This window comes from Electrophorus electricus, unplaced genomic scaffold (genome assembly GCF_041902795.1).
Source record: "Electrophorus electricus isolate QZ-2024a unplaced genomic scaffold, ASM4190279v1 Scaffold355, whole genome shotgun sequence".
Classification (NCBI taxonomy): domain Eukaryota; kingdom Metazoa; phylum Chordata; class Actinopteri; order Gymnotiformes; family Gymnotidae; genus Electrophorus; species Electrophorus electricus.
The window spans coordinates 4,597-20,000 of NW_027658644.1; the positions used below are offsets into that span (position 1 = coordinate 4,597).

General features: G+C 39.1%; 1 protein-coding gene across 2 annotated transcripts in view; it reads left to right on the forward strand.

Annotated features, from left to right (window-relative positions):
* Positions 1–8,772: 8,772 nt before the first annotated feature.
* The window catches only part of LOC145655818 (connector enhancer of kinase suppressor of ras 3-like), a 13,569-nt gene continuing 6,937 nt past the window's right edge, over positions 8,773–15,404 (forward strand). Inside the window, exons 1-2 of one of the 2 annotated variants that reach the window (XM_081709306.1) lie at positions 8,773–9,027; positions 15,062–15,225. In XM_081709306.1, the coding sequence (XP_081565432.1) occupies positions 8,976–9,027; positions 15,062–15,225 (216 nt within the window). In that variant the 5' untranslated portion in view covers positions 8,773–8,975. The remainder of the gene's footprint in view (positions 9,028–15,061; positions 15,226–15,404) is intronic. The other variant, XM_081709307.1, reaches the window with a different exon arrangement.

The following is a 15,404-nucleotide window of genomic DNA, read 5'->3' on the forward strand; positions in this document are numbered from 1 at the left end:
AGCCAGCATCACATGATGAAGAGACACATGAGGTCACGTGGTACTGCTAGCTTGAGTCATCCCTACAATATTGCACATTTAGCGTCTCGGTCAATAGTTTTAATAACTTTTCAGGTCCGTTTAACACCTTCTTTTTATAATCTACCAACTTTTCAGCTCAAACTTTCCATAGAAGAAAGTCGCCATTTCTGCCCCGTGAGCGAGAGGCGCGGTTCACCGTGTCTAGTCTGTTCAGTGCACGGCAGGGAAGATGAACGGGACAGAATTTTAGCAACTTGTAGTGTTAATGGGCCGCGTTTCGGTCACTATTTCATACTAGTCTGACAACAGAGACAGAAAAGATATGTAAATGACAACATCTTTATTGTACCTTCGACTGTATTAAATTATATGTGAGCAGACTGGAGAAAAACAAGTAGATGTAAAGGGCTGACACCATCATGCACTACGCATGCAGTATGCAAAATACGAGACAATGGCGTCGCTAATTAGCGCATGGCGTCATTTTACCTACTTTCCCTTGAAAGTCGGTTTCAGTGGAGTTGATCAACCTGAAGAACTTTACAGGATACCCGTTGGACCCCTGCAGTTTGCCTACTTGGCAAATTTGTCAGTGGATTACGCAGTAAACATGGCATTTCAATACATCCTGCAAATTCTTGACTGCCCGGGGACATATGCAGGAATTAAATCATGGGGATTAAGTGTTTAAGCAATCTCGACAAATAAAAAGTTGATCTATTTTATTTACAAAAATGTTGGGTTTCTATAATTATGGAAGTCATCTTATTTATTAAATGCTTGGAAGGTTTAGGCAGTTACGAAAGTCGTAACTGATTTTTGATAGGACCCCATTTAAATCATTTTCAAATCGTCCAGTGACCTAAATGAACAGAAACATGTATACTAATAGCTAAACACAATAAGAAATACATCATCACAAGTCTCATTGATCTTCCTTGGCGGCGTTTCCCACCCAAGCAGTGTGTTTCACATTTGCTGCAATGCCCCAAGCAGTGATAAATGTATATTGCAATTACCCCTCACCTTGCCCTCCAAAAGAAAAGGCCAAACATGTAGAAGAGAGAAAGGAATAGTGTGTAGACAAACAGAAATACGGCTTTTTGAATCCTGCCAGTGTTTTCTGCTGATGTTTGTGCTTTTAAAATTTGCACGTTCGCAGAAAGTTACCCGTATTGTATCAAGATACGAATTTTTATTTAAGTTAGCTTTTTTAGCCTCAGTAACCGATTCATCTGCTCCTCACGCCACCTAGTGACAGGATGCTGAACAACCGAGGTGATTTGTCAACTACTAGTGACATTACACGTCATTAACGGAAGCACGTTTTTTATCGCCATACTGTTTGCATCAAGATTTGTGGTTGTCAACCAATGCTCTTTTTCACCTTTTCTGTCAGTGAAATACCTAGATGTATTTTAGCAGTCCTGTAGTGTTAGATTACAGTTTTTCCTTATTCAGATACACAATGTAACTGAATTAATACATCAAGAAATTGATGCCTTATGCTAAAATCCCATAGTCATACAGTATTTCTTCACAACTATAAATACATTCTTATTGATTAAATATAATTTGTAGTTCTGCTGCCCTTATTTTGCAAAACTGCATACACTTCTCATTACACTATTCAGTTCTCATGGGGAAAATACCTGTCTCATTTTCTTAAACACTGGAGTCACCAATCAGAACTCCATCATCATCCCATGTCATCATGTGTGAAAACACAGTACATCATAATCATTGAATCACTTTTTTATTATTTTATTATTTAGTCACTAATTGCAATGGACATATAAACACAAACCAATTCAGGAAAAGCCAAACTTTGCAAAGACAAAACACAAATGGAGCAAGAAAGACCACATAGAGGATGATATCACCATCATTTTGTCTATTAGTTTTAGGTGTTTCTTCTTTCCATGTAATCATTCTGTGTATTTATATGGTAATGAGGGTAGCAGGGTTGTCAGAGGTGAAATGCTCTCCTGGTGGTTGCTATAGATGAGTAGGAGTTCCCAGATGGACCCAATTGCAGATGAGATGGAGCAGGAATGGGGAGTGTAGAAAGGAAGCAAAAGACAACTGAAAAGGAAACCACAGAACTTGGAAAGGGTTTGAACTGTAAAAGAGAGGGAACAAGAGCACACTGCTGTGCTTGCTACACTATTGATAAAGTGGAACTTGAGAGGGCATTACATAGCTAGAAGGTGAGGGGAGGACAGAAACTGGGGCCTCAGCCAACCAGACGGGATAGGTTTTTGACATATTGGTGACAATATAGATGAGATGGGAGCCACGGCACAAGTGCAGAGCCGTGATTGTGTAGTGGTTAATACTCTGTGTTACTACTCTGCGAATCCATCTCATGGCAGCCTTTTGAGACTGCCGCTTCAGGGCCAAACATGTTCTAGTCCACTGTCAATGCTTTTTGAGAGAAAAAAAGGACATGATTGTCTGTACCAGTGGCACAATGGATAACACATCTGACTATGGGTCAGAAGACTCTAGGTTCAACTCCGATAGTGTTCTATGCTCTTTTACTGTGTCCCCTATACAGAGCTCTTAGCATCTTTTTCATGACTCTTGCAAAGAGCAAGTTACGTTTATCGTGAATTTCTAAGGCAATGACTTCTCGACCGCAAGCCTGAATTCTGAATTATGCATTAATGATGATTTACAGACATTGTGCATATCTGGTATCTTTTGCATCCCTTATGGTGTAGTGTTCAGGGTTCCTTATTTCACCCAGGTGGCCTGGGTTCAACTCTGGGTATAAGAATCTGACCTTATGGTGTCGTACTTGGGGGGGGGGGGGGGTTTGGGAGAGCAGGTTAAATGTGACTGCTGACAACCCATAATGCTTAATCTATACACTACAGTGCTACTAAAAGACAGTTTGGCATTGGACTGGCAGAACGAAAGAAAGTTGAAAGAAGCATTGGTTGACAACCCGTAAAGCTCAGCCCAAATGCTATGGCACTACCAAATGTGCCCTGTGAACGAAGAATGAAATGAGCTGTTACTGAGGCTGGGAAGGTTGATTTACAGGGAAATTCGAGAAACCTTTGACTTGACAGCATGGATAGCTGTTGTTTCTGCAAACAAGTTGAGTCGAACGAACATCAGAGGAAAACATCAGGAAGATTCAGCAAGCCTCACTTCAAGCAAAACATTCAGCAAAAAGTTAGCATGGGTGGCAAATGCTGCCAACAAAGATCAACAAGACCTGTGATTTTGACACCTTGCTGGTTCTTTGCCCTTTTATTGTTTCTGCCATGCGGAGCACTTGGCATCTTTATTGTGGCGCTTGTGAAGAGTAAGTGATGTTTACTGTGTATTTCTAAGGTGTCAACTTGAGCTAAAGCCCCATTCATTCCACCGAATCTCTGTGAATTTTGAAGTCTTTTATACCCTATCCTCTGAGTTTGACTCAGTTTGATTTAGGCTCAAAAGCCTGCTGTGAGCTGGAGTTGCTCTTTGAAGAGTGTAGGAAGGTGTTACTGAGGCTGGAAACACAGGAGCTAGTCTCTTGCCACAACATAGGTAGCTGGTTTTTTTTTTCTGCAAACTTGCAAGTTTGATTGAACAAGCACCAGAAAAAACATCATTAACACTCAGCAAGCCTTATTTCTGTTTGCCTACACGCTATTTCTTTCACTGCTATACATGTTTGGTCTTTTGTTTTGGAAGGCTGGGTGGGATGTAGTAGCAACGTATGTTTATCACTGCTTGCAATATGTGGCCCACAATACAGCAAATGTGAAGTGTGCAAAAAAATCTGTCTTAGGCAGCAAATGCTGCCAAGGAAGATAAACCTGTGATGACTTATTTCTAATTTGGTTTTGCAACAAGCATACAAGCATGTGTGGATTTAGGCTACAGGAAGATTTGAACAGGATTCAAAAATTGACCTACCACAAACCATAGTGCTGATTCTGATAAAGTGACACTTGGTTTTCTCACGGTACCTTTTGTTGGAAAAGGAGCCAGGCTGCGAACCATTGCATGAACGCAAGGGTGCAGAGCCATGATCATATAATGGTTAGTACTCTTCGTTGTGGCCACAGCAACCATGGTTTGAATCTGGGTCATGGCAGCCTTTTGAGCTTCCTGCTTCAGGGCTGAACTCTCTCTTCACCACTCAGTGCTTTTTGAGAGAAAAGTTAAAATGGGTTGAATATGGACGATGTCACAGGCAATGTATGGCTATCTAGGCCAGTGGTGCAACGGATAATGCATCTGATTACAGTTCCGAAGTCTCTAGGTTGAACTCCTGGCTGGCTCGTTGCTCTTTTGCTGTTTCCACCACACTGTACTCTCAGCATCTTTATTGTTGACTCTTGTAGAGAACAAATGATGATGATTACCATGGATTTCTACGGCATCGACTTGTGCAAAAGCCTGATTGATTACACTGAATCTCTGAAATTTCAAGCTTCTCACATCCTATCCTTTGAATTCAACGATAGAATTTGGTATGATGTGTTGATCGTGAATTCCAATTTCTCTGTGGAACTCTGCTGTCCTGTATGGTCTAGTGGCCAGGATTCTCTGTGAAACTGGGCTGGCCTGTATGGCTTTCACTCAGTTGGCCCTGGTATGGGAATATAAACTTATGGTGATATGCTTGGGAAAAAAGCAGGCAAGATGCATTTGCAGACACCCCATAAGGCTTAATCCAAACACTATAGTTGTACTACAAAGCTACTAAAAGTGACAATGCACTGGCAGAACGGTTGAAAGAAGCATTGGTTGACAACCCGTACACCTTAACCCAAACACTACAGCACTACTGTATGTTTTCTGTGCATTCCTTACGCAACCTATTCAGCTTTTAATGTTTTATGTCCCTTGCAGTTGACAAATTGCCTCACTTATTACACATCTTGTCATTAGGGTGCCTCACTGAAGAGTGAAGGAAGCTGTAACTGAGGCTGGGAAGGCTGACACCCAGGTGGCCTGGGTCCAAGAGTTTAAACGTTATTCTATAACAATAATTAACGTATATGCAAGTTTACATGAATGTATGACATTTTCATAATAGCCTTCACCAGTTGCCTAATAATCAATGCAAATAGAATTTAGGTTGTGGTCACCAATATATTCTAAATATTGAACCAATTATTATTTTTTAATAGTTTCCATAGGATGAAGAACCTATTCCTTCATTCAATGGAAAAGTAATGTCAACGATCCAGTTTTTAATTCTTATAATTGTCTTTGTATATCATGTATCTTTATCTTCTTTGCATGACATTTATTTAAATAAAATGTAAATTATTAACGCAGGTAACCAGCAATGTTGATGCTTTTGTTTTACTGTTAGGCTATGTCCTATGATTCATTAGCTATACACAATCTCAGTTTAGGACTCCAGTACTTGTCTTACACTGTTGGAATATTTTATAATATGTTATATAGATTTATATAATGCGATTGTATTCTTAAATATAGAAATGGAACTCAGTGTCTACATAATTGTGCACCTGCATGAATTTAAAGTGGTATTCAGTTTATGATGCAAGTTATTATTATTATTAAATACATAATGTATCCTTCTGATGTACCAAATACAGGCAAAGAAAAAAAAAATCCACAATGCTTTACTTGAAATATAAGCAAACACACTCATATACCCAGCAATGAGCCATTAAGAAGATTAATTTTGATTTGTCATATACACAACATGCCAAGAATATCCACACTGAAGTGCTTATGGTGAGGTGGAGACAATTACTCTACAGCTATACAAATAAATATACATAAAAGAAAATAAGACTATATACACACTGTATGCAGAAATATACTTAACACATAATAATGTGCAGTATCATAATTCATGTTATGGAATTTTAATAAATGTGCCTGTGATGATAGAACTGAAGTTAACATTACTATTATAGAGCAAGGACAGAAGACTACAACCAAACTCTAGTGGTGTAGTATTAAATATGAATAAATGAATACAGAAAATAAGTATGCATGTGTGCAGAGCCAATGTATCTATAGCAAGTGTCTATTTAAAAAACAAAACAAAACAAACAAACAAAACACTAAACTAAAAGAGTACGGTCCATAAGTGACAAGTGAAAGAAAATAGCAGCATTATATGTAAGCATATGAAAGGACACGGGGCTATAAATGTAGCTATAACATTAATTGATTTAATGACAATAGAAAATTGATATGAAAAGCAGCCTATTCAGTAGTAGGATGCTTCAGTACAGCTTACTAGATGACAGCCTGGGAAACAGGCTCAGTGATTGCAGGCTGCTGCAAATTTATCCTCAGGCAGTATGACTGGTAACATTTATATTTACAACGTTTATCCATCCTTTTAGCACTTGTCATCGATAAAATAAATAAATAATAATAATAATTAAAAAAAAAACATAATTAATTGTATGCCTCGGAACACCTTTTAGTCTCAATAACAATGAAATGGTAAAAATATTAACACCGTTTTAACTGGAATAAGATAGCCTAAATGTATTGTGGTTGTAAACGTGTATTGGTTGTATTTTGACGAGGAAGAGAAACATACATGTGAACAGTCCCCTAATAATTTGGCACACGATGTAATCATAGGTCCATAAACAGTAAGCGGTGCTATTATGTTACATTTTACTGCGACTCTGACCAACCTTTCGGAACTAGCTAGCTATCTCTGTACTAGGCAAATAATGACTTGCTCAGCAAATTGTCTATCTAAATTAAACTTAACTAGTTAGATCTAAAACAAAGCGGTAAGTTCCCCAGCGTTTTAACATAAACACAGTTTGGGGTTTCAACGTACCGTGCATATGTGCTCAACACCTCTGCAAATCAAATACCTGAAGGGAATGCGAAATCCATTGGCGGCAATAGAAATGATGGAAAACTAACTCTGACTGGTGATTAGCTTAATAAAAACCGACTGACATCAAAAATCGGTTGTGTAGTTGGCTTCAGTCAAAAATAATCGACAGATCCGCCGAGCTTTACTTACTCCCACCTGCAGCATTACCTTTAAATGTGACTTTTGGCCACATTTAAATGACTTGTGGCATTCCTCTATGTCATCCTTACCAGAAGGTGGGCAAAAACAGTATTAACCAATAATATCATGGCTTGTTTTAACGGCTACTTCGCGTTAATACCATAGACTGTATATATAAATGGACTGGCGACAGCGGGTGAGAACTGAAGGCAGCATATATCTGACGCCCTCTAGGTGCTGACTGCAGGACAACTTTTAAATCTTCTCATTCTTATGGAAGCAAGCGGCTCAGGCGACAAATTTTCCTTTCAAATTGCACATCTAATATTTTTTTTGCCCGTTGTGTTCTGTCTAATCTATAAGATGTCCATCTCTCCCATTATTTTTCTTTGCGATAAAATTTCTTTACAATAATTTTATAGAAGTTATTTTGTGATAAAGGGGTGTAGAGATGAAGTGAATGATTGGCTGTGTTGATTGACAGCTAATATTGAAGGTCAAACCTGAACGCACAGGCAGTCGGCTCGACAGTAGCTATGTGTTAATAACTTTGTTCGCTTTGACATTATGTCCCGTACACAATTTTACCTGTTCCACTTGTTCCACCTCATATTAGGGAAGTAAAATACTTTCTGTTTTACACTTTTAAATGTTTCCTTTAAGTCCTATATATTTTTGGAACGGACATCTTTAGTGGTCGATGGCTATTTTCTGTGTCATGAAAGTTGATCGTTTGTTTCTCAATTTTCTGTCTTATTTATAATATCGGCCTATATGTAAATGTAGAAATTGCTTTTTCTCAACGATTTCTTTTGAGTGTAATAATTTATTATATTTTTCTTGTTTAGTGATTATTTATTGTTGAAATTGCTGTTGGTTGTATGTTTGGTGTTTCTGGAGAGGTTTGTACCATAGATTGATATTTTATTTTTATTTATTTTTTTTTTACTTGTGTGAGGTATTTTAACAGTGGCATTCTTGTTTATTCAGATCACGTGATCGACCTCACTAGCGTGGTTATATATAAGCCTGCAGAGTGCCGCGTTTAAGAGTTTGCCTTGATGAAGGCTGTTAGGCTAGAACATTGGCATTTTGTTCAACAGTAGGTTATTCCTGCTTATTTGCATTAAGCATAAAACATCCTCTATAAAAATATGAATATATTAAACATTTAGATTTTAAGTTTCAGTATATAATGTAGTTATCTTGACTAATTGCGTAAATTCCACTGGCCAGTTATGGCCCCTCTGTCCATAATACCACCTCCTTCCAAATAACAGTTAGTCTACCCCTCTGTGTGCTGCTTGCACATGCGAAGTCACTCACAGGCAGAGTGGACTGGCTCTTTGTACAGAAGATTGCTTAATACAGTCGGGCCCTGTTTAAAATATTATTTCTTATTTGCACTGTCCAGAATAATCACGAAGACCATTTTTTTCCCTCTTAGAGCAGCTACTTTACTCATAGTACTCAGGGTGTAAGGATAGCTTTGCCTGTATTCATACAATAATTAGCTTACAGCAGCTTTAACACTAAATTGACATCGTTTTTATTCCTGTTTTAACTCTTCAAAAGCACTTCAGTGACAAGTCTAAGGTGGGAAAGTAGTGTACTTATGGCATGTATCTAATTTTGATGTGCATATTAAAACTCTTTCTGAGGCGTTCTGACCACCCATAAGGTGCGTCAGGTAGGGACCACTCTTGAAAGTAAGTTGCCTCCCCAACAGCGGTTTTCGCTGAAATTAGCTTGAAAGCGTAACATGATCCGCCCATCCAACTTCTCCAGCGTTTGCCTCAGTGCTCGTCGAACTCACTCAAGCCCAGCCGTAAGCTACTCAGCACAGTGGTCTACAGTTGCTGAAGCCCATTAAAAGACATTTGCAATTTATTATTGTGTCTTTGAAATGACAATGGAAAACGTGCATGAGGAATAGATCCTCAAGTGATCAACGTTTTGCCGCAGAAGAAAAATGGAACCAATATCAAAATGGTCACCAACCCAGGTTGTCGTTTGGATGAGAGGTAGGACTTAAATACTTATTTCGTTTATCTCACTAATTGCACTTTTTTCCAGTGGCCACGAAACTTTTCAATGCAAACTTCAAAAAGAGATCATTTTTACTCTTGACATACGGATGTATAGCCTATTCAAAAACATGTCTTTGGCGGTTGCTATCTGAATTAAATTATTTGTATCATATAATCGTACTATACAATTGTAATATTTTGTGTAATTGTTTACTGAAAGCGGTAGAGTGCTTCTGTTTACTACCATGCATGTTAAGGAGCACTTGCGATCATGCTTGGATAATCTTAAAAAAAAAAAAAGAAAAAAAAAAAGAAAAACACATTTAAGCGGGCTTTCTCAGATCAGTAAAAATAGGACTGTTATCATACCGATTAATCAGTTTGTTCTATGCCAACTTTGGTTAATGCCACCTGTTGGTAAATGGCTTGGACTAAACGCCAAGACATATGTAACCCTTACATCTCGTAAGATAAATAATGCTGTCAGCTGGGATGTTCATATTAGAAGTGTAAATTATTCAAATCAGTAAAAAAAATAATAATAATTGCACCATGTTGTTTGCTGTTATTTTTTGGTCTTTGGTGATCCTTGATCCCACACAGACACAGCCAGGCTTTCGAGACCCTTTCCGTTTTCTTTACCAATTTCCCATTTAGTTTCTGGCCATCAGGGGGATAATAACAGAATACACATGACTGGTTTTAAGAATGTTGGCTGCCTGCCAAATTTACATTCTGTCGCTGCTGATACAATAAAGTATTAAATAGAGAGAGGATAGTGAATGTCACAGACAGGACAGTTCATGAAGAACCATTGGCTGTTCAATGCATTTTGCAATCCTGTTGTTTTGATTGCAGATATTGTAATGACAGTTAAGTGTAATATAGGCTGTTTGGAGTAAACAAAACACGTAAAGCAGAAAGACAGAGTAAAGAAAAAAAACCATATTGAATGGTTCATGTAGTATCCTTTATTCAACCTTTAAATGTTTTGGTATTTTATTATGCATTATCCAGTACACCACAGTACACACTGTGGACCAGTGTCCACAGACATGGACATTTGAGACATCAAATAGTTAAATCGGTCAAAATAGACAATCAGCTTCCAAGGCACAGACCATGCAGCAGCACATACACAGGAGTGAAGTTACAATGGGAGTGAAGTTAGCTTTGCCTTCAAAACACAGTGATTTAGAGCAGCTTTTTTTTAATTTCTTGATGTTTGGGGTTACTGATCTGCAAAAAAAATGGGTTTATGCCATGACAGGAATCTTTAGGTAACTAGTGTATTGCCAGCCATGAAATGTGACAAGAGAATGCAGTTTCATTGAACTTTGGTCTAGGCAGTAATGAATGTAAAGAATGTACACTTAGGCTGTTTCAGCATTTCGAGTGGACTCGGACTGCACAGAGTCATAGTTTTTTTGCCTATGTTAACATGCCCAACCACCTCAAAGTCAAACAAACTCTAAACATGCCCCAAAATTAACTGAATTCAGTTTGTTTCAACCACAATATGTACCATCATTCATTTGACAAAACGATCCCAATTTGTTTCAAATTTTTATTTACGTCGACCCTTGAGGTTTTCCATACACAGTCGCAGTGTTCATGGATAAAAACAAACTTGAGAAAAAATGACTTCACAAGGGATTTTGTGGTTCCGCGGCAAAATGCGTCTCCTCCATACTTGTCTCCTCTTGAGTTTTTGTAAACAGTTTTGATATTGTATGCCAGTTTTTGTTGTCTTTTCATGTGTTTCATGAAATTTCGTAAAACCAAATAACAGTGGCATGAAAAGTTTCCATCTTTAATTCAGTAGTCATAATTTAATGTTTCACAGATAGGGTCTGTTTTCTAAAGGAACTGTGGTATGAATGACAAGTGGTCAGAGATCTCATCCATTCCAAAGAGGACCAGAAGGAGAACCGAGTCCTCTTTATAGTTCGCTTACATTGTCAAAGAAGTGCAGTCAGTTGCACATGGCTCCCTTTTCGGTTGCCCTTATCAGAACTGAGTTTGGTTCATTTAAAAATAATTATGTATGAAAAGATCACAACAAAGATCTTTTAAAAATATGGTGAGGATATGGTGAGGATACACTGCAGTAAATTGAGTAAGAGAGTAATGCAGGTACCAGTGAGAGTTGCATCATGTGCTGGCATGTCTGCATGTTTCTGCTGGCAGGTGCTATTATGGAGCATAAACAAAGGATCTTCAATCACACTAAGCTGCTGAAAGGCCAACTGAGTAGTGTGATGTAGCTACTAACTGATCGTTCTGTAGAGAAACAGCAGGAGTATTGGAAAGCAGTGTAGATAGTGATCATCCTTGGATATGCAGGAGATAAACTGTGACAATACGTTTCTGTCTGTTTATGGGTGTTTATGAGTAGATGTGAGTTTTGTCCCCTTTAGAGTCCCTTCCTCCTCCCCATCTTTGCTTTGTTGTAATAATTAATACGTAATGCTGATAGATGAATAATCTAGGGAGAAACGCTGAAATATCAAAACAAAACAATTGCCACTTACTGGTTTATTAAGTATGACCCTTCCTGGTTCATGAGACAGAACTACAATGTTTTGGCAGCATTTTTCAAAACAGTGCACATCACCATGGGCATAAAGGTTATGCCAGTATAACAATAATTCCTGATCATCAACAAAACAAAGCAGCTTTTATACGTCAGCAGGCATGTTAGTGTCACAAGCCAATCAGTGCTGATGAGGTAACATTGGATCAGTGGAAATGATCACATCAATTAGGCTGCAGGTTTCTAAGAAATGTCCTGGGCCCAAACCACCAGAGTCAATTCTGGCATATGAGGTCTGTAGAGCCCTTTAATGATAGATATAACCAGGATTTGACATAAAGAGCCACCAAATGTTCTGTATCTTTCTGAGGCTTTACCTAAAAGTATTTTTTTCTATAGAGACATAAAGAACCTTAACACTGTGTAACATGTTGTAAGTAAGCTGGTGTTCCATGCATGCTTGAAGCTTATCTTGTAAATCCTCGGTAAAGCTAGCCCAGACATCAACCCTATGAATAGTCCTATAAAAAGCTAAAATGCAGCTGTTTTAGTAGTTTCTTACTGATGACTTATTGGTACCAGTTTTGTTTTACCTGGCGGGCGCAAACTGGGTCTGTGTCTCTCACTTGAATATGTAATACTAGGATCAGACTACACAATATTTTTGTCTGGTCACTATGTCAGAATAGGCGATCATAATTCCATAAATTCTTGCCGTGTCTTGGTCGGGTGACTGGCAACACTACACGTTTGACACTGAATCATCATTCATGTCCTTGTGCGAGTTCCTAGGTCGCCGGGGAGGAGGGTCAAGACATTGTCGATCATGGCTACAGAAGTACTCTGTGTGATGCCGGCAGCTTTGCGTTCTGAAAAGAAAAAGAAACGAAGGGAAGAAATGACAGTGGACCCATTCCTGGGTGTCAGGGACAGGACAGTATGTGCTGGGATTGTGAACCTTTCCTTTACTTCATGGTTCCTCCTGACAGCTGTAACAGCAGCATCCCCCTGTCCCTTCACCGTGTTTATATATGTGCGCCAGAGAGCACTCCAAAATCCTATTGGTCAACGTTCAAGGACATGTCGTAGGAATTGGCGAATTAGGCAGGAAATGTTTTTTTTAAATTCTCATGTGCTAGAATTTTGGTCAGGGTGTTGTGGGGTGTCCCAGACTCCACATCCCTGTTCGGGATGTCTCACCGCGAGGCCTAGCCCTCGTTCCTGACACTCTTTCTCTATTTCACTCTATTTTGCCACCCTCTCCTATTATTGTGAAAAAGATTGATGCAATAGCCACAGGGGAAGAGTCCCTTTAAATGCTTATTTTATTGACTCCCTTTCGCGTCGGCTCTTGTTTTTCCGTGTTGGTGGGGTGACGGGGTAAACATTCCCTCTGCTGACCTCCCAGCACTGGAATGCTGACCACAGCCAAAATCCACTCATTCACAGCCCAGAAAACAGAACCCATGCTCCTGGTAATGGGCCATCTTAGTTCAGACTGCAGCTAAATATGACCCTACTATACATATCACTCTGCCACTAGCCAAACAAACAGTAGCTAAATGTTTTTACACAGTAACTTAATTATTTAGTTAGAGGTGAATCGTGCTTTGTGAGCATACAATCATCATGACATTTGCATCCTTGGTCAATGCTAAATTAGAATAATAATAAATGTGATATGTTACAGCCTATTGTACATAATGTACAATATCTTACTTTTCAGTAGAATCAGACATTTCAGCCTTTTAACTTAAGATTGTGTATAAGTCAAGAATCATCATCACATCAAAACCGTAGAGAAAACAATACATATGCCATCTCTCTCTTTGCATAAGTATGCAGCTTTCAGAAGGTTTTATGTGAATGGCAGCTGTTGTGTTCCTTTGCTGTGTGACTGATGTGTAACATACACTAAACGCTCTGTGTTTACATTTATGGCATTTAGCTGACGCTTTTATCCAAAGCGACTTACAATTATGACTGAACACATCTTGAGCAATTGAGGTTAAGGGTCTTGCTCAGGGGCCCAACAGTGGGAACCTTCTGATTACAAGTCAAGGACCTTAACCACTGAGCTACCACTGCTATGTCAATAACTAATGTGATGATTCATAACTGTCATGGTGACCGAGTTCCATCGGCTTTTGAACTCTGTGCCACCACATTTAAAGGAATGTTCTCAAGCACACTGCGCTGATGCCTAGACTTATTTCCATTTTCTCATGCTTGGAAGTGCGTTCCCAAGCCCAAGAGCCAATGCAAGCTAGATACTAGGATTGCTATTATGGAAAGATGTGCTTGGGTCTTTCTTTCTCTCTTAGATAAAATAATATGATGTATTCTAGCTGGTCATCTTCTTAAACTGCTGGTTGCTTAGATACTTTATCTAAATGACACTTTCACTAAATTTGGATGTAAATGGTATTTATATGTTCTAATGGTACTATTGCCTGAATTGTTTTGTTTCTGACTATGGAGACTGCAGCTGTTGTCCCTTGGGGTGAAAAGAGGGGGTTCTTGACAATCTTGCCCTTTGCCCCAACCCCCCCCCCCCCATCACCCGCTCCTCCCACCTCCTTCTGCCTCTTTGATTTGGAGAGAGAGATACTACCCCCCACAAAGAAGCTCTATCAGTGCAGCAGACATAATGCCCTCCCCCACGCTACAAACACACATGGAGAGGACAAGCTAGAATATACAGCAAAATAATTAGCCCTGCTCGGTCCCAGTGCTACCAATTCAGTGGTTTCCGCTATGGGATTCACTGTAAGTGCATTCATTTGTTAATTAATTAATGCTTAAAGATTAATGTTAGTGTTATTATCTTGGTTTTAATAATGCTCAGTATTTATAATGCTGAAAAATATCAGTAAGTATATTTTTTTCAAGCTGGGACAGGGACAGCTGTCCCTACTTAAAAAATGGTGCTTTTCAGTAATGATTTGATAAAGGTGACAATAAAGATTGCATTTCTTTTGTATTTTAGCCAGCCAATAAGGGCAGCCAGATAATGATGATCAATTTTGTGAAGTGACGAATGATTACAAAGAATGAGAAAGACAAAAGACACTTCTGCCTAGGAGACAAATGAGTCAGCTGATCCCTTTCACAGTTAACAAACAGAACTTGTGCTTCAGGGCATGGTCTGAAAGACTAGTTGCAGTTTCTGTACCTTTGGAGCAATGTAGCCCAATTGTTCATGAAAATGTGTGTGTGAGCGTGTGTGTGTGTGTGTGTGTGTATTTGACTGACCTCATAAGTGTGAACTGCAGTGAAAGACTGCCTGTGTGTTTCTGGCTTGCACTCGACTTAGGAGCACAGAATATCTTTCAGGTTGGGGCTCATTGGGTAAATATGGGTTATAGGCTTAGCATTCCAGTATTTGCTGTAACTCTCAAATGGTGTCAAAGCAGGCAGATCTGTCAGCACTCTCACTGAAAGAGCCTCTTTGTGTGGCTTCTCTCTCTTCTGTTTCTTTCTGTCTCTTAGGGCTGGATGATACTCTCCAACAGTATGTCCCAAACTTTGAGAGACAGAAAGTTGACGGTGAGCACCTGCTGAAGATTTCCCACCCGGACCTGGAGAAGCTGGCTGTGAGCCGTGTCGGCCACCAGGAGCTCATTCTGGAAGCTGTGGATCTGCTCTGTGCACTGGTCAGTAGAATGCTGCATTAGTGGGTCAAACATGTCCCGCAATGCAGAGTACTGCATTAATGGGTCAAACAGGTCCCCCAACGCAGATCCTAGTTGCGGTATAAAGAACAGCAGCCTAATTCACAAACAAAAATGATTTTTTATGTATTTCCAATTGTGGACTGGACCCTTGGTAGGAT